Below are 15,218 nucleotides of genomic sequence, written 5' to 3'. Positions count from 1 at the left end.
AAAGGATGGGGTCCACATCTTTAGGGCTCCCACAGCACATCTCAGTCCCTAACTCATCCAATCACTTGGTTTACTTAAAAAAACAACCACCCCAAAAACACCCTACCATGTGAGTGTGCAATCTGTGCGGGGCACTGGCTGAATGCCCCGCCCTTCCCCGGAACACATGTACTATTCCTACTCCGGAGCGGAGGAGAAATTGCGGGGCAACACTAAGTCACCAGCTTGTAGATGGTGGAGTTGGGGTTGCGCCTTGGCCAAAGTCAGGTTATTGCACAGAAGCTTCCATGTGCAAGTCTGAGCTCCTGGATATTTTGTAAAGCCCCTGAAAAGAGTGGTGGTCAAGCCGTGCCCATCATCTGTCTACACCCAGATGGCAGTGCCTGGCATGGTGCTGAGCACCGGCCAGCACCTAATCTAGTGAATTAAACTTCAGCTAAGCAAGAAAGCTAGTGGTGTCTTACTTCAATGTAACTGAAGGATCAGCACCCTTTCCCCATGCTGCCCTGGCTGGCACTGTGCAGACCAGCTTGCACAGAGGCTGCTCTGCTCGGACACAGGCTGCTTGTGACCACCCACAGCCCCACCAGGCTGGCCCCAGGTCTGGCCAGGGATAGCAGCCTTGGGCTGCTCTGTCCTAAAGTGCTCTATGGCTCTTCCAGGGTCCTGCAGGAGACAGTCACCAGGGGGCGCCAAAACACCACCGGGAACCTTGGCAAACCTACTTGGGCTGGTAGGGGATGGAAGGGAACCTTTGGATGCTCCCAGGTCCAAAGCAGGGCCAGATCTCAGAGCCTTGGGCTCTTAGGCCACAGCACTCTCTACTGTACCCCCTTTGCCTCTCCTGGAAAGAAAATGGCTGTGACGTTCACTCTGCGAACATAGCAATGGCTGAACGAGGGCCATGAGATTCAATATATCGCAGGCTACGGAGAGGGGGAGTTCCTTTCTCCATGGAGAAGAGATAAAGAGAAGCCATGGTCCCCAAGACGCTGCTGAAGGTCAGAGGGATGTCCCTGGAAGAAAAGGCCCCTCCCACTTCTGCCTTGCCCTGGCCACCTTCTGATTCTTTGCTCCGGGCCTCCTCCCAACACCACCCCCTGCCCATCATGCACCACGCAGACCCCAGGGCGGACAGGGGCTGCAGCACAGGAACTGCTGGGGGTGCACTCACCGCTGGAGTTTTGGGAACTACTATTCGTTTCTTCAAAGTGGTTTTGTGCTTTGCCTTCCACCCTCCGACTGAAAGCGCTTTCTGCTGGGTGGGGACAGGAGAGAGTAAGAAAAAACCGAGGTGACTGGTCAGCACCAGGCCCAAAGGGAGCGAGATGCCAGAGGGGGCTCAGAGGCCGGGTCCGTGGGAGATACCCGTGCCTGGGCTGGGTGAGTGCGTGCCCGGGGCCTTATGCTGGGGAAGCAGCCCAGTGAGGGGCTCCAGAACCCCAAACAGGCACCTCCAGCTCCTCAGGCTCACCTGAATTGCCCAATACCTTGTCAGGACCCCAAGAGACCCCCCCCGACCGTGCCGAGAGTGGGTGGAGGCCCAGGCATGGGGGGATGCACGTGTGACCTGGGAGCACGCATGACAACCAGCTGATGGAGCAGATGGCAAACGGCCAGGGCCTCCCACCTCTGGCCCCCGGGGAGCCATATTTGTGACACCAAGTAATCTGGATCTGCCACTCACTACTCGCTCTGCGGCCACAGGCCTCCCCGAGGAGCAGGGAGGATGACAGTCTGTTTTCTGGTGGTGGTTCTGACAGAGCAGGAGGGCCAGACGACTGATTCCAGCTCCACCAGCTGAGGGGCCCTGGGCGAGGGAAGTTACGACAGGCCTCCTGGTGAGGTCTGGTCAGGGTTCATCCAGGGGAAGACACTGGCTCCGAAGTGACTACTGGGGTGTCTGCTTGCAGGTGGCACCTTTCTGGGTGTCTCACCCTCTCCCAGGACTCTCTGTAAACGCCAGAGTGCAGAGATAGGGTCCAACCAGGTGGAAAACACTAATTCAGGCCCTGTTCCAACATGCGGAAGGTACTGAGACAGAAAATCTGAGTAACTGGGCTTTTCCAAGCTGCTCTTGGCACAACAGGGATGCTGGATGCTCCAGGAGATAAAGCCTTCAGGGACCAAGCCAATTTGGGGCGAGGAGCCGACCCAGCCTTTCTTGAGAAACAACTTGCATGAGGATATGAAAGCCTCTGAAAAGTTCGGCTAGAGAGAGATTCACTTATAATTATTTAACCCAACCTTCCCAAATGTATGTGGCTGCTGAAGCCCATTTAAAAAATATCAGAGTCCATAAAAAAAAAAGAAAAAAATCAGAGTCCTTAATAGCCCTCAAAAATGGTGATCGTGGGAACCCACTTTGGGAAATGCCACTGTCAGCCAGTTCACCCTAGGCCAGGAGGACAAGTGCTCAGATTGTGGGGGCCGGGTCCCCAACAATCACTGGGTGATGGGAAGGGAAGCCAGAGGTGGCTCCTATAGGTCCTGGTCAACTGCCCTGTCCCCTGACCCCGACAACACCCCCTGACGCAGCCTACTTTTCGCAGAGGCAGTCCATAACATCACAAGGAAGACCCTTTCTTTAAATGTGTCTGTAAAATGCCTGGGCTGAGAGCTACACTGCTGTCCACTTCAAGATGCCATCTGTGAGTTGGCCAAGAAAGTCCCTCAATTCTTTGTCTAGGGAAAGGGGGGCACTCTTACTTACTGAGCACCCCCTATGGAACAGGCGCCGGTCCAGACACTTTACATCCCTGGTCTCCCTTAATGCTCTAACAGCCCTATGAGGTCCACGTTTTTGTTCCCATTTCACAGATGAGAAGCCAGAGGAAAGTGAGGCTGTCCAGTTCCTGGGGCTGGCTGCTCTCCTAAATGCCCAAGATGGCAGAATAAGATTTCATCCCTGGGGCAGACGCTTCCTTTTTAAAAATGTCATGGCAGGGAAGTGATTCCGTTCTCCATTTTTATCCTCGTGCATGCAGGGGGATGGTTACCCAACTATGGACGATTTTCAGGCAGCCTGACCAACCTACTGGTAGAATTTAGCACAACTGAGGTTACAAGCTCACAACTGGCCTCCTATGGCTCAGCGGATAATGCAGATTTTGATCAGCTGTCCCTGCCACTGGCATCTCTGGCTGAAAGCCAGTGAGTGGTACCGCAGGTGACATCCCCGCACAGGCACATCCATCCACACAGGAGGAGCTGCCTGTGCAAGCGTGGCGGGGGCAGGGACGACTGCCAGCTCTAACGTGCAGGCTCCGGCTCACCACCTGGTGCCCTCTGTCCCGCACAGCTGGTAACCCAGGTGTGACACCCACCGCACGTCTTCGGGGTCACATAAAGGTAGCCAGAGGCAAGCCCCAAAGCCTGCTTGACGCTTATTTGGTGACACTGGGTTCCAAGAGCTGCCACAGAGCACACAGCCCTGTAGGCAGCTCTGTGCGGAAACTGCAGACGCCCAAACTCCCAGCCACAAGGTCAAGAGTAAAAGCAAGATCTGAAAGCCGTGATCCCATTATGTAGTCGAGCCAGTATCTACCACCCATGAGCTCGTGACGACCAGCCCGTTTCTGATTTACGACTACTGTTGTCAAAAATCAAGGGCCAGACTCTTCTCTACACAGAACCTGAAAGCCATGACCTTCAAGGGTAATCACCTACCTACTCTCCTTTTGGGAGAGCAACAACAAACGTATCTTCAAACATTTCAAGAATTACATCCTTGCTCCTGATCAGCCTCCTGAACCAGAGTACAGGCAAACACAACTAATCCCTTGGCCTGTCATTGGTTCAGCCTCCTCGTTCATTTGAGTTCTCAGTTTGATCGCTTGTACGTTTAATGAGTGGCTCTGGGCCTCTTGAAGGCATCTGAAAGGCTTGCAGTCCCAGAAGGACCACATCATCACTTTACCCTACGTCCCACACATGTTGGCGGGAGGCTCAAAGCTCTTTCCATCCAGGTATGAATCAGGATTCCTGATTAGCTGGTACTCAGCACACAGTGTGTCTCAGCAGTTTTCCTTGATACTGATAAGAAAATGGCTTCTGTGAACCTTTCACTGCCTTTTCACCCTTCTGGAGTCTGAGCCCCTTTCTGCACAGACTCCAGCACCACTGGAGCCAGCATCCATCCATTGGTTTCCCGCTGGGCTATGGCTCATGGAGAGGTTTCACGAATAGTACTAGGTAGACGGAGGCCAAGAGAACAGAGCTCCCAGACAACCACTCTTCTTCACAGAGAGCAGCTCTTTGTAGGAATGAGTTTTTAGATTGGGTTTTCTGAAAGATGGGCAAGGCAAACTCATGCCAAGAGGGTCCAGGCAGGTGACATAAATGGATGGACTGGGCTGGATGCGAGACAGACAACAGTGTGGTCACAATGAGAAATGGCACCTGCCACGTGGCCACGGTGTTGGGGAGGCAGGAGGGAGTGGTGGGGACTGTGGAAAACTGGAGAGCACATGCTCTACTGGAGGAGGCAGCTGTGGCTCAGCCCCAAGGCAACTGCTGCCCTGCAGGAAAGTGGGCCCAGGACTGCCAGATCTGACTTTTCAATGTCAGCTAGAAATCAAACGTTTTATATAAAAATCTAATGTTCAAACGTTGGCAATTAATTTAAAAGAATTTAAAGCCCTTTAGGCCATGACCTGGGAAAAAAATATTCTGCTTAAAAAAAATTAGTCTGCAAACCACCTTGTACAACCCTCTGAGTTATGTAAGAAAACCTAGACTCAGAGAGCTTAGGTGGCTTGCCATGGTCACACAGCCAGCCAGAGGCAGAGCCGGGACCCAGGTTTGCCCCAGAGAACTATGGGACCTCCACTCTCACTCTTGCAAGGGAACAATGACCCCGGGCACAGCTGTGGCAGGTGGAAAGAAGGGCGGGGAGCGGAAGAAGTGTGAGGGTAACATAGGCCATTGGTACCTGCGGTTGCCTTGCTTGCTGGAGATCCCGAATTTGGAGTGCGGAACGTCTGGGTTTGGGTGGCTGGAGGGGTGCGGTGTAAGAGGGTGGCACATCGGACCACGGAGGCCGGAGCCTTTTTCCCCGACTGGTTCGTCTGGGTCTTCGCTGCCACGAAGCGTGGAGACGGGGAGACCTCTGGATGCGAACACTCAGAGCCCGTGTCTGGATCATCCGGTGGCTCCCACCCGGGGGCGGTACCTGAGAGGGTCACGCTCTCAGTCCCCGAGGGCCCTTGGAGCTGGCCCAGGACATGGCCTCTCGTGGCCACAGACCCCCCATTCTCGAGGGTCAGAACTTCCTGGTCCACAGAGAGCAAGGGCTCTGGCTCCCGCCCAGAGCCTGAGAAAATCTGGGAGTCTAGAACCCTCCCCAGCTTCTCCTCGAGGGAAGCCTGGTCACCAGCTCACACTCAGCATCGCCTGGAGCCGCTGACCAGCCCACTGGTGGTTCATCCCTAACCCTTGACCAGCCTAGGCTCCGAGTGTCTAAGAACTTGGCCTGGACCCATGCTCGGAGCACCTGCATTACTCAGCCCAGGCCCAAGTTCATTTCTGAGAACGTTGGCTTCCAAGCCTCTTTTCCTTCCAAGGCAGGCCGGCTCAGAAGGAACGACAGACAGCAGAGAGGCAGAGACCTGTAGGGCTGTTTGGCAAGGGAGTGAGAAATGCCATCACAAGGTTTGAGGGGAAGTGGCTCGTGGTGCTCCCTGGGCACTGCCTGGGAATTGATGCTCTCAGGGGACAGTGCTCAACCCAACACCCGACGATTTAATGGAAAAAAGTGTAGTAGCTCCCTGGTGATGTCTAGGGCAGCTTGTGTCACCATTTCCCAGACCTATTGCCTCCCTCACCTGAACTCTCTGCAGAAGCTAGAGTCCCTGAGAAGCGGGGGCCGACCATCGGGTGGTCTAGGGTGGCAGCAGTCTGCCTCCTTCATGCTGCCTGGAGACATAACTACCAGTGGTGGCAAGTCCCTGAACATGGCTACGGTCCCATGTTCAAACCAAAGGGGCAGGGGGCAGTAGTTTCACTCAACTGCAACTCTTGCCCTTGAAGGTGAGAGCGAACTAGGCAGCAAGAGAAGGGACCCCTTGGGTGCTGAGCGGGGGCTCCCAGAACCCACAGGCACTGGGAACACATCCCGAGGGCACCACCTTGCCACAGAGCCTGGCCAGAGCCTGACAAGGACCCTGCTCTGCTGCCTGCCTCTGTGGGCAGAAGACAGGCCTCCTTATGCCCCTGCTCCCAGGGCAGTGTCCATCCTGGGCATCAGATGTTGCGCCCACCACTCTCACAGCCAAATATCAGCAGGCGCTCCCTGAGCCTCCATCTCTACCCATTCCTGGCAGCTGGGGACACCGAGGCCCAGAGAAGCAGGAGGCAGGGTCTTGTCCAAGGTCACATAGGACCGAAAGCACTGAGGTGAGCTCAGAGGACTCAGACTGCTCCCTTGGCCCTTTGGGGAGCTCAGCACCTTTCTACCACAGTAGTGGCCAGATGCCAGGACCTAGGGATGACAGTACTCTGGTCATGGTCCCTTAAGCAAGCCCTCACCTGCCCCACCTGAGTCCTAGGAGGAACCCTCAAGGCTCAGTGAGAGGAGAACACAGGTGTCCCTCACTACTCCCCCTCCCCACGCCGGATTCTCACTTTCTCAGTCAGGACCTGGAGAGCTGTGGGCAGGGAAGGGTGCTTATGTATGTTCCCCTTCTCTTCCTCCCTCCCTTCCAGAGGTAAGGATCTCGAAGGCCCTGAGTCCAACCAGGAGTGTGGCTCATCTCACAATTTCCAATGATTTTTTTAGCCACAGAATAAACCTACACATCAAACTCTGAGGTAGGTGTCCAGCACCCAGCCTCTGATTTCCCCAGTCTCCCTGAAGCGCAGTCTGGGGAGTGAGGCTGACCCACCTCTCAATCCCAGGTCTGTCATCTCCAGCCTCTGTCGTCTTGGACTTTTTATTTCCCCTCTTGGTCTTAGTCCTCCCACTCCTCAACCTCCACTGATAAAAGTGGGACACCCATCTCTGCCCAACCACCCTCACAGGGATTCTGAGAGACTCCACGAGAGTCACAGAAGCACCTTGAATGGCAAACTACTCTTCAAATGTAAGCAGTTATTACTCCTTTTTTTTGTTTTTTTTGTTTTTTTTTTGTTGTTGTTGTTTTGTTTTTTTTTAGGGATAAGGAAACCAAGGCCCAGAACGGTTAATAAGTTAAAGGCCACACAGTTAGTGCCAAGATCGGGCAGGGGCTCAAGCCCACCACCTTCTCAAGGAGGCTTTTGCACAAGGCCACGTGGTCCCCCTAGGTCCTAACACACACCCCGGGGGACCTGGGCACAAGGGACAGAGTAGTTCTGAGCAATAAACTGAGCATGTTGCTTCCCCTGTTAGGCCTCAGTCTCGACCAGGCAGAGTGGTTTCTAGGAGGCCCTCCAGATCAGATCTTTTTATAGGCTACGATGCTGTCAAAACCCTGGCATTCCGTGTGCAACAGCCTCTCCTTCCCTGTGGCAGGGGGCTCAGGGACACCCCAGAAGCACATAATACAATAAACCTTAGGGCATCACCTGCTTGCTCTGGCCTGGGACCTGCCCACCTCCTGTCCTCTCGGTCCACAACACCCTCTCTCTTTCAAGCTTCATGGCCTTTGCTCAACCTAGTCCCTCTGCGTGGATCACTACTGCTGGTCCTACGTACCATCACTTCCTCGAGTAGCCCTCCCTGATCCCCACGTGGTCATTTATCTTTCACCCCCCCTCTCCTCTTCCCTTCTAAGATCTGACTGCCACCAGTAATGACACAATCTTTTGATCAATGGCTCTTTCCCCAGTGTCCTGTATGTTCCGTGAGAGTAGGGACTCCACCAGGTTGGCTCAACCATGCACTCAGTGCCTGGCACATTCCCTGACACACAGGAAATACTCAACAGATACTGTGGAGTCAGGGATCAATGCACGAATGGCTCAGAACCACTTAAATAGAGCACATCAAAGATGGGATGCCCAAGAGAAGGCATAAGAAGCTATCTCACATGTTATCTTCCCATTGGTCCCAAAGGTATAAGGCAGATAGGGACAAAGAGGCTCAGAGAGGTATGGGCACCACTCCAGGGTCACAGAGCAGGTCAGGGCTGAACCAAGATGAATTTCCCAGGCTCCTAACTCATTTCACTCAATAGTTTGCTCCATCTGTTGATCTTCTCACATGAAATATTATCAAGCAGGAATTCCTACCTGGGCTTTGATCAAAAAAGGAAGAAAAAGTTTCAGAGAGGTTGGCTGATTGCTCTTATAAGAAACATGAGATGTTTACACATACACACGAGAGATATTTAAAAATTAAAACGCACCATGGTCTCTCCTTTTTGTAAAACTGAAAATTTAACTGGGGCAAAAGAAAAAATTTTCTAAGAATATTAAGAGTCGAGAAAAGAAATGACGCAGCTGAGAGGGCGGAAAGACTGGAGGTCTTCTGGAATCTTTACGCGGTAAAGGTGGGTGGAAATGCACTGGAAGCAAAAGGGAATAGGGTGCTCAAAGGCTGGAGGCGGGAATGAAAGGGAGACGTCGCGGAAGAGGAGTCTAATTTGGGAAGCGCTGATCTTAGATTTGTCTTAGAAAGAGAACAGTAGTCCTTACACTTCTGACCATGAGGCAACACCTGGCGCAAGACTAACCCGCCTCCAGATGCAACTGCAGAGCTGGACAGAAAGCATGAGACAAGAATTTTCAGACCTTGAATGGCAGATGGTGCAAGAATATGAAAGGACCTACTGTGAGTCCCACGATCACTCCAGCTGTCTGCCTGGAGAGACCTTCTGGATCATGGCACAGAGATGGAGCTGGGAGGATGCAGTGCAACCTCAATGAAATGAGAGCCAGCGATCAGAGTTTAGGGCTTCTGAGGTGGCTGGAATTTGCAGGCCAGGAAAACAAAGAGGAGGCAATTGTGCAAAAAAAAAAAAAAAAAAAAAGAACTCTAGAAATGCACAAAGCGTTCCCTGGAAGTTTTTAGCTGAGCACCAAACTGTATTTGTGCAGAGGAAGCTTCTGCAAAGACTGGCAGCCAGAAGTTACTGGGGGGCTGGGAGCCAAGTGAAGATTCAGAAATCGCACAAGGTGAGAAGGTCTAAGTTTGAGTTCCACCTGCCAGAGAGATCCTGCTGAATACCTTGGGAATTCAGTTGGGACCCAGAAAAGCCATGCCTCAGAAGGATTACTCTAACCCTAGAATAAGGACTGCTCTAGAACTGCCCTAACACAGCTTTAAAACAAGCCTTTGAAGTATCAAGTTGATCTGTAAGTAAATTAACTGCCTGCCAAAACAAAATTCAATACTTCTTAAAAAAAGGCAACAAAATCCAGACACTTAAAAACATTGCATCCACAATGTGCAGCACACAATAAAAATTATTCGTTAGGTGAAGCAAGAAAATGTAAGTAATCATCAAGAGGAAAAAGATCATTAGGAACATAGAGAAATGACAGGGATCATGTAATTAGCAGATAAGGACATTAACACAGCTATTGTAAATATGCTCAAGGATTTAAAGGATAACATGAATATAATGAAGAAGGAAATGATGTAAAAAGGAACCAAGTGGAAATTGCAGAGGTGAAAAACATGACAGCTGAAATGAAAAATTCACTTGATGGACATTTCTAATATAACAAATTAGACACTGTAAAAGAAAAAACCAGAAACTTGAAGATAGGACACTAGAAACTATCCAACTTAAAAAACAGAGCTTCAGTTGATCTGTAAGCATCATAAAATAATCAAATATACATATAATTAAAGTCTCAATAGAAAAGAAAAGACAGTTGGAGAAAAAAAATCTTTGCAGAAATACTGGCTGAAAATTTTCGAAATTTGATGAAAATTGTAAACTCACTGATCCAAGCAGCTCAGAGAATGCTAACCAGGATAAAGACAAAGAAAACCACACATCATAATGAAATTTGCTGAAAATCAGTAATACACAGAAATATTTTAAAGCATCCAGAGAAAAGAGACACATTAAATATAGAATAACAATCAGAATGATCTCTGACTTCTTATCAGAAATAACATAAACCAGGAGATAAAGGGATGACATTTTAAGGTCCTGAAAGAAAAATTTCTCAGCCTAGAATTTCATATACAAAGAAAATAGCCTTTAAAAGAAAGAGTGAAATAAAAAGCATCTTCAATTCAGACAATCTTTCATCAACAGACCTACCATACAAGAAATGTTACAAGAAGCTCTTCAGGGAATAAAGGAAAATCATAATAGAATTCCGATTTATAAAAAGGAAAGGAAAGTATAGAAAATATTAATATGTGGGTAAACATAAAAGGCATGTTCCTATTTCTTAAACACATAACTGTTCAAAGCAAAAAGAATAATTGCTGGATTTATAACTTATGTAGATGTTCATGTATGATAGAATAGCACAAAGGACAGGAGGGAAGTAAACAGAAACACACTGTTGTAAGATTCTTGGATTATGCGTGATGTGTTACTACAAGGTTATGGTAGATTGTAATACATTAAAGATGAATATTAAAAACCACAGAATAACCACTAAAAAAGCCATAAAGCTAACAGAGGAAACAAAAAGGTTCTTGATTAATATCAAAAAAGGCAAGAAAAGGTAGAAAAAATGAAGAATAAGAACAGATGGGACAAATGGGAAAAATTATAACAAGATGGTAAATTTAAAACCAACCACATCAATAAATTATATGTAAATGGATTAAACACTTCAATGAAAAGGCAGGAATTGCCCAACCGGATAAAGGAGCAAGAACCAACCAGATGTACACACTTCATATATAGGGACATAGATACATGTAAAGAAAAGGATGAAAAGAGATTTACCATAAAATACCAATCCTACGAAACATGTAGTGACTATATTAATAGCAAATAATGTAGATTTCAGGACAACAGATATTATAAGAGATTTTAAAAAGGGCACTGTGCAATTTTAAAAAAGGTTAATTCATCAAGACACAATGATCCTCAGTGAGTGCTCCTAAAAACAAAGTTTCAAAATATGTGAATCAAAAACTGACAGAACTAAAGGGAGAAACAGAATACCCACAATTATAGTCGCAGATTTTAATGCTGCTCTCTCTACTTAATAGAGCAAGGAGATTTTTTTTTTAAGAGCCTGAAAAAGTATAGAGATTTGAACAACATTATTAAACAACTTAACCTAATTGACACTATACTCAGGGAACACTCTTCCCAAATCACTCTATGAGGCCAGCATTACTCTGATACCAAATTAGTCAAGGACATTTTAAGAAAAGAAAAGTAGACTGCTGGTTGAAATGTAAAATGGCGAAACAGCCTGGCTGTTTATTAAAAGTTAAACATACACCTATCATATGATCCAGGCATTCCTACCCTAAGTATTTACCCAAGAGAAATGAAAGCATTTGTCCACAGAAAGACATGTACACAGATATTCACAGAAGCTTTGTTTGTATTAGATCCAAACTGGAAACAACTCAAATGTCCATCCATAAGGAAACAGATGAAGGAAACTGTGGTATCTATATTTAGACCATCACTACTTATCAATTAAAAGGAGTGAACTACTGATACATGTAAACATGAATGAATCTTTAAACAATTATGCTGAATGAAAAAAACCAGACCCCATCTCACACACACAGAAAGAGTAGATACTATAAGATTCCATATTCGCAATATTCTAGAAAATACAAACTAATCTATAGTAACAGGAAACAGATCAGTGCTTGCTGGGGCATGGGGAAGTGGTGAGTGAGGGATTATAAAAAGGCACAAGGAAAATTTGGGGGATGATGGATACGTTCACTATCTTGATTGTGGCGATGGTTTCATGGGTGCATACAAAGGTCAAAACATCAAATTGTTTACTTTAAATATAGGCACATATTTTAAATTATGACTATGATTAACAAACCACTGACTGAATTCGGGCTACTTCCCTAATTATAGGACTGTAGTTCTCTGCCCTTGAGGGGTCAGTTTTAGGAGTGGCATTGAAAGCCAGGTAAAATCCTAGGGAATTTTGGATAGAAGTTATCAGAAAACACGTACCTGAAAGCAAATTAACTCTACAAACTACCCTAGGTCTTCAAATAATTTAGATGCCTTTCCAAGAAAGAGAAGTTTCAAATAAAGAAGTCATTCTTTTGCCAAAGAAGAAACATCTCAACACTGTAATGTTCTTTGGTTCACTGCATAGTTTTTAGATAGACTTAATGTATTTTAACAAAGGACAGGCACAGTAACTTATTTTTTTAAAAAATCAAACCATGTAATTTACCACATTATCAGAATAAATGATAAGAATCATAGAACCATCTCAATAGATGTAGAAAAAAACACATAACAGGAATTTAGGATAAAAACGCTCGGTAAACTAAAAAGAGAAGGTAACTTTTTCAGCTGATAAAGGAGCATTTATGAAAAGCCATTTCAGCTAACACGATACTTAATGATGAAAATGATGATATTTAATGATGAAAAACTGAACCCTATGATTGTGAACCAGGCAGAGATATTCACTCATTTCATTTATTGAACATTGAACTGGAGGTGCCTAATTAGCATAATGAAGAAGAAAAAGAATAATAAAAGAAAAAAAGAAGTAAAGCTGTCTTTATTAGCAGATGACATCGGTATGTACAAGGAAAATTCTAAGAAATTTACAAAAAAAGCTTTTAGAAGTATGAATGAATTTAGTAAAGTTGCAGGATATGAATTCAGTATACAAAATCAATTCTGTTTATATGTAACAGCAATAAAAACAGGAAATTAAAAAATCACAGTAGCATTAAAAAACCCATAAAATACATAGATATAATTTAATGAAATATAATTTAATGAAAATACAAACTATTGCTGAGAGAAATTTAAATAGACCTAAACCAATGGAGAGACATACCATGTTCATGGATTGGAAGATTCAATAATATTATGATGTCTATTCTCCCCAGATTGGTCTATAGATAGTGTAATCCTAAACAAAATCCCAGTTGGATTCTTTGTAGAAACTGGCAAGAAGACTAACATTTATATTGAAAAGCAAAATTCCTAGAATAGACAAATATTTTTAAAACACACAAAGCTAAAAAAACTGAGAGCACCTGATTTAATACTTACTATAAAACTCCAGTAAATAAGACCATGGCATAAACACAAATAAATCAGTGGAACAGAAATAAACTCACACTTACTCATGCATTCAACTGATTTTCAACAAAGGTCCAATACAATAGGAAAAGGACAATGATTTCAACAAACAGTGTTGAAACAACCAGATATCCATATGGAATAAAGTGAATCTCAAATCATACCTCTCATCATTCACAAAAACCAGCTTGAAATGGATCAAATCCCTAAGTGCAAATGCTGAAAGTATAATGCTTCTAAGAGACAATAAAAGAAAATAATTTCTCCCACCTTGAAGTAGGCAAGGACATCCTATGAAGGACCCAGAAGACACTAACCATAGGGAAAAAAATGTTTAATTAGACTTTATCAATGTGAAAAACAACTGCTCATCAAAAGATACTGTATGAAAATCAACAGGCACACCAAAGACTGGGAGAAAATGTTCACAATATATACATCTGATAAAGAATCTGGATCCAGAATATATAAAGAACTCCTACAATTTAACAATAAAAAGACAAACAACCCAACCAAAAAATAGGCAAAAGACTTAGATTCCCAAAGTAAAATATACAAATGGCCAGTAAGCAAGTGAAAAAACTGCTCAAAATCATTAGTCATCAGGAAAATACAAATTAACACCACAGTGAAATGCCACTACACACTCACCATAATAGCTAGAAATAAACAGCTTCCTACCACCAAATGTTGGCAAGAATGCAGAGCAAGTGGAACTCCCATCCATGGCCGGTGGGAGTCGAAGGTGCTGTAGCTGTCTTGGGAAATTGTTTGTCAGTTCTTAAAAAGGTAAACATACTCTCCCCTACGACCCAACAATTCTACTCTTTGGAATTCATCCAAGAGAAATGAACACATATGCCCACAAAAAGCCTCATACAAGCATTTTCATAACAGCTTTATTCATAGTAGCCTAAAACTGGAAACAACTCAAATGAAATGAGCAAATGGCTAAACAAACTGTGGTATTTTCACACAACAGAGTATTGCTCAGCAGTAAAAAAGAACGAACTGATATATACAAGATGCATGAATCTTAAAAACATTTTGCTAAGCGAAAGCAGTCAGACCCAAAAGAGTACATATTATATAATGCCAGTTGTAAGATCTCCTTCCACAGTCAGCCCAGGTCCTTCTGAATACTCTTGCCAGACCTGGGGGTGGGGTTCTCAAGGACTGGCCCTGGGTACTACTTGATGAAGCCATCAAATCTAGACCCCAATTCCACACAGAACCCATGGATATAACAAATCTCTAGATTCAAAGGCCACTGGGGGCGGCGGGGCTATTTCTTGTTCAGCCTTAGGGAATCAATTCTCTGCTGCACATGCCTAAATTTCTCACTCTGCATTTTAAACACAGATGATCCTGGAGTCCCCAGACTTCAGGAGTAGGAAGAAATGCGAAGTAGTAGAGAAGAGAGATGCACTCAAACAGATGCAGAATGACAAAGAAAGAGAGTCCACAACAGAGAGAATAAGAAAATGAAGAACAGAGAAAGAGGAGACAGCCTTTCAGGAGCGAAGCACCTGGATATCAGGGAAGAAATCAGGGTGCAATCAAAGCATCCCTTCCTGCTGTACCATCTGACATGTGATGCAGGGGAACTTCACGGTTAAGAGTATGGGCCTGCAGCTCTCCTGCCAGGGTTCAAAACCAAGCTCCCCTCTTATTAACTCCATGACCTTACTCAACTTGTTTCAGAAGAGCCATTTGAAGGAAGAGCAGAAGCTGCCTGAAGGTTTTCTCCAAAGGCTGAAACCCAGGTTGCAGGCTGGCTTCGTGACTAACACCTAACTGTAAGTGCATTCTGGGTAGCATCTCCTCTGGGCACCAGGGAGCAGGGCAGTTGCTGCTTCCCTGGAGAGCACAGGTGGAGTGCCCATGCACTGCGGCCCCTGTCCCTGCTTGTTGAAAGCAGGATCCCCAGAGGGGTCTGGGCCTTGGAGCTCAAACCCAGCCACATAACAGCCCTGATGTCTCAGCACCAGCACCATTAGTAGCTCAAATGGATGGGCTGGTGCTCTCCCTGACACAGGACTGGCCATGTGGTGGGCGCTGAAT

The 15,218-nt window shown here is 46.1% G+C and overlaps 1 protein-coding gene across 7 annotated transcripts in view; it reads right to left on the bottom strand.

Annotated features, from left to right (window-relative positions):
* The window catches only part of ZNF618 (zinc finger protein 618), a 165,543-nt gene that overhangs the window by 19,564 nt on the left and 130,761 nt on the right, over positions 1-15,218 (bottom strand). For 3 of the 7 annotated variants that reach the window (XM_031450251.2, XM_031450255.2, XM_031450257.2), the window contains 2 exons: positions 4,934-5,173; positions 1,175-1,258 (listed from right to left, as the gene is read on the bottom strand). The exons of 1 other annotated variant lie outside the window; for it this stretch is intronic. In XM_031450251.2, the coding sequence (XP_031306111.1) occupies positions 1,175-1,258; positions 4,934-5,173 (324 nt within the window). The remainder of the gene's footprint in view (positions 1-1,174; positions 1,259-4,933; positions 5,174-15,218) is intronic. 3 more of the 7 variants (XM_064490446.1, XM_031450265.2, XM_031450259.2) reach the window with 2 other exon arrangements.

This window comes from Camelus dromedarius, chromosome 10 (assembly GCF_036321535.1).
Source record: "Camelus dromedarius isolate mCamDro1 chromosome 10, mCamDro1.pat, whole genome shotgun sequence".
Classification (NCBI taxonomy): Eukaryota; Metazoa; Chordata; class Mammalia; order Artiodactyla; family Camelidae; genus Camelus; species Camelus dromedarius.
The sequence above is the reverse complement of the archived record's forward strand: the minus strand, read 5'-3'. Positions and strand labels throughout refer to the sequence as shown.